The 3,038-nt window shown below is 42.6% G+C and overlaps 1 protein-coding gene across 1 annotated transcript in view; it reads right to left on the bottom strand.

Moving 5' to 3' along the window:
* Positions 1–2,772: 2,772 nt before the first annotated feature.
* The window catches only part of KCNV2 (potassium voltage-gated channel modifier subfamily V member 2), an 11,822-nt gene continuing 11,556 nt past the window's right edge, over positions 2,773–3,038 (bottom strand). Inside the window, exon 2 of the mRNA XM_006152440.1 lies at positions 2,773–3,030. Coding sequence (XP_006152502.1) covers positions 2,773–3,030 — 258 coding nt within the window. The remainder of the gene's footprint in view (positions 3,031–3,038) is intronic.

The raw sequence follows: 3,038 nt of genomic DNA on the forward strand, positions 1-3,038 counted from the left end.
ATTGGCCCCTTCTATTCCCCATACCCCTCAACAGCCCCAGCAAATGCACTTCATTAATGAACCCCCTTCCTTGGAGACTACAGAAGGAGCAGGAAGGCTGGGGGTGGATGGAAAGGGGAGGCTGCTGTCTTGAGCATGTCAGGTGGCTATATAAGCTGTGCTCTGACCTCCTGCATGTTATAACTCTGTGATTGCATCTGGCAAGGAGAGTGATTCAGAATTCCTCCCTCTTTTATTTGGCAAGAAGGGAGAAATGTCTCCTTGGTTGAGGGCCCTGCTGTTTGGGAGAGATTTTAGATCTTGAGGGTAATTTCCATTCACTTGAGGAAATTCTGTCTTTCAAAAGCTATAGTTTAGGATTGCCAGACTTAGAAAATGGAAAAATAGGAAACCCATTAAATTTTGCTTTCCGATAAACAGCAATTTGTTATTAGAAGTATACACCACAAAATATTTGGAATATCCTTCTACTAAAAGTTATTTGTTGTTTATCTGAAATTCAAATTCACCTGGTACTATGGTTCTAAATTCAGGTGTTGCCAATGTGATAGTGTGAAAAGGTGGGGCTTTTTAGAGGTGAGTAGGCCATGAAGGATCCTCCCTCATAATAGGATTGAAGCTCTAGTAAAGGAGGCTTCACACACGGCGTTCAGTGGGCTTGTCCTTTTATGTTCTACCATGTGGGAACCGTGTTCATCCCTCCAGAGGATGCAGCGTCAAGGTACCACCTGGGAAGTAGAGAACAGTCATCACCAGACAACCAAACGTACAGTCACCATAATCCTGGACTTCCCAGACTCCAGAACTGTAAGAAATTTCTGTTTTGTTTTTATAAATTACTCGTTTTATAGTATTCAGTTATAGCAGCACAAAACTGACAACACCTCAGCATCCTGTATTTTATCTGCAAAACAGCACAGTCAGGCTTCTGTCCATCCTTAAGGTGCCAGGTCAATTACGGTGACTTTAAGGACATGTGGGAGTAATGGGGAGAGAGAGCTAAATCTTCTTGCAGCTGCCGCTTGGTTTCATAATTCTAATACCTCATGGGAAGGGCAGAACAAAGCGATGTAGACTGGGGCTCTCAGAATGTGTTCCCTTGGATAGCGACATCACCTGGAACTTGATAGAAATGCAAATTCTTGAGTTCTATCTTGGACCTACTGACTCAGATGCCAAGGAGGCAGGCCCTGCCCTTTGTGCTTTATCAAGCCCTCCAGGTGAGGCAGTTTGAGAACCACAAGCTTAACCTTGAAGCAGGCGCCTTGGGGATCAGATAGACCTGTGCTGAAAGTCCAGTCCCCCATTTATTGTCTGTGAACATAGCCAAATTACATAACCTTTCTAAGCTTGTGTTTCTTCCTAAATTAAGAAGGAATATGATACCTTATTTAGAGATGTATTAGGGATTAAATGAAGTTTTATACTGTTAGATAGATATAGACATATATCTCCCATCATAAGACAATTATTCTAATGACAGAAGTGCAGGTCCTGTCATGTTCTGAAACAAATCTGATGGTAGGCATGGCAAGCCCCAGGTATGAGAACAGTCTGTGTGCACTCAGTTTAAACAAGCTTTTATTTTCAAAACTTCAATTTGCAAGGAGAAAGAGACCAACTTCCAGGGAGCCCTGGTGTTCTAACCCACAGACAGCTTAGAGTGGAAGGCCACATCTACTCGATTACCTTTGTTCAGTGCTTGATCCAGAGCAGTTGTCCGGACGACAGGAATTGTCCTGTTTCGTTTTTCCCTTTCATGGAAAGGGGAGGAAAAGGAGGCCTGAGGTGGTGAAGACTAGTGGAAGCTCCTTTCAAAGTAAGGAGAATTAGCATACATAGGTATGATTTACAGGCCAAGTCTGGGGGATCCCATATCTAGTTGAAACCTGGATTTCTTACCTTCAGAATTACTGACATTTTGAGTTAGATAGCTCTTTGTGTTGTGTATTGTGGGATCTTTTAGAGCATCTAGGCTTCTATCTACTAAATTCCAGAAGGTCCCTTATCCTTTCTCACCACAGTGACAACTGAAAACAACCTGAGACATTGCCTAAGGCCCCACAGAGCAAAATTACCTTTGAGAACCACCATCCTAGAAAATCTCTTAGATAACAGCTACTCAAATAATTTTAACAACTATTATTAATTGAGAGTTTATAAATAATAGCTCCACTCCCCACATTCATATTACAAGGTAGGTGTTATTCCCTACATTTTACAGTGAAAGAAACTGAGGCTCAGTTTTTTCTTAAAGTAACCTGCCCCAAACCATACAACTTGTATACCTAGATTTAGAATGGGGTTGGTCTCACTCCAAAGTTTATACAGTTCCTGCTGCAACACTCCCTCTCTCTGGAAAAATTAAGACTTTTTTCTTTACAGGAATGAAATTCTTGAGTCACTGCAGGCCCCAGAATATTTATTGAGCTCAATGCCATGAAAAACTACAAGAGAAATCTAAGTTGTTAATCCTTTCAGGCAGTTTCCAATATCAGTGTCATCAGGAAGGTTGGACTCTCACATGCCACACTGTTAAGAGAGCAATATGAGGCATTCTGGGGGCCAAAAGCAGTACAGGAAGCATACAAAAACTGAGTTTGGGCCCAAACGAGCACACCTAGAGGTAGAACCTTGTGAACTGAAGCTCCGTGTATGTCTGCTTCACATGTGTTTTTGCATGCTAACAGAGGGAGCAATGAAGCCTTGAAATTTATGGGATCTACTAGCCACTTGTCTTGCACAATACTAATTCTCTTGTCTTAGAGCGGGCTATGGGTTGCTTCCAGACAAACATTCAGCCATCTTCTTTTTGGCTCTTTGTATAAAGTCCACATTTCCCCTCTCCCGACGGATGGCCGTATACTCATAAGCCTTGAGCTTGCTGTAGTAATCAGAGAACTTGTTGTAGAGGATGGAAATAGGCATCCCATTGAGAATGACCCCGAAAGCAATGCAGAGGAAGGCGAAAAGTCTTCCCAGGTGGGTCTCTGGGCACATGTCTCCATAGCCCACAGTGGAGATGCTCACCTGTAAGT

This window comes from Tupaia chinensis, unplaced genomic scaffold (genome assembly GCF_000334495.1).
Source record: "Tupaia chinensis unplaced genomic scaffold, TupChi_1.0 Scaffold000354_1, whole genome shotgun sequence".
Classification (NCBI taxonomy): domain Eukaryota; kingdom Metazoa; phylum Chordata; class Mammalia; order Scandentia; family Tupaiidae; genus Tupaia; species Tupaia belangeri.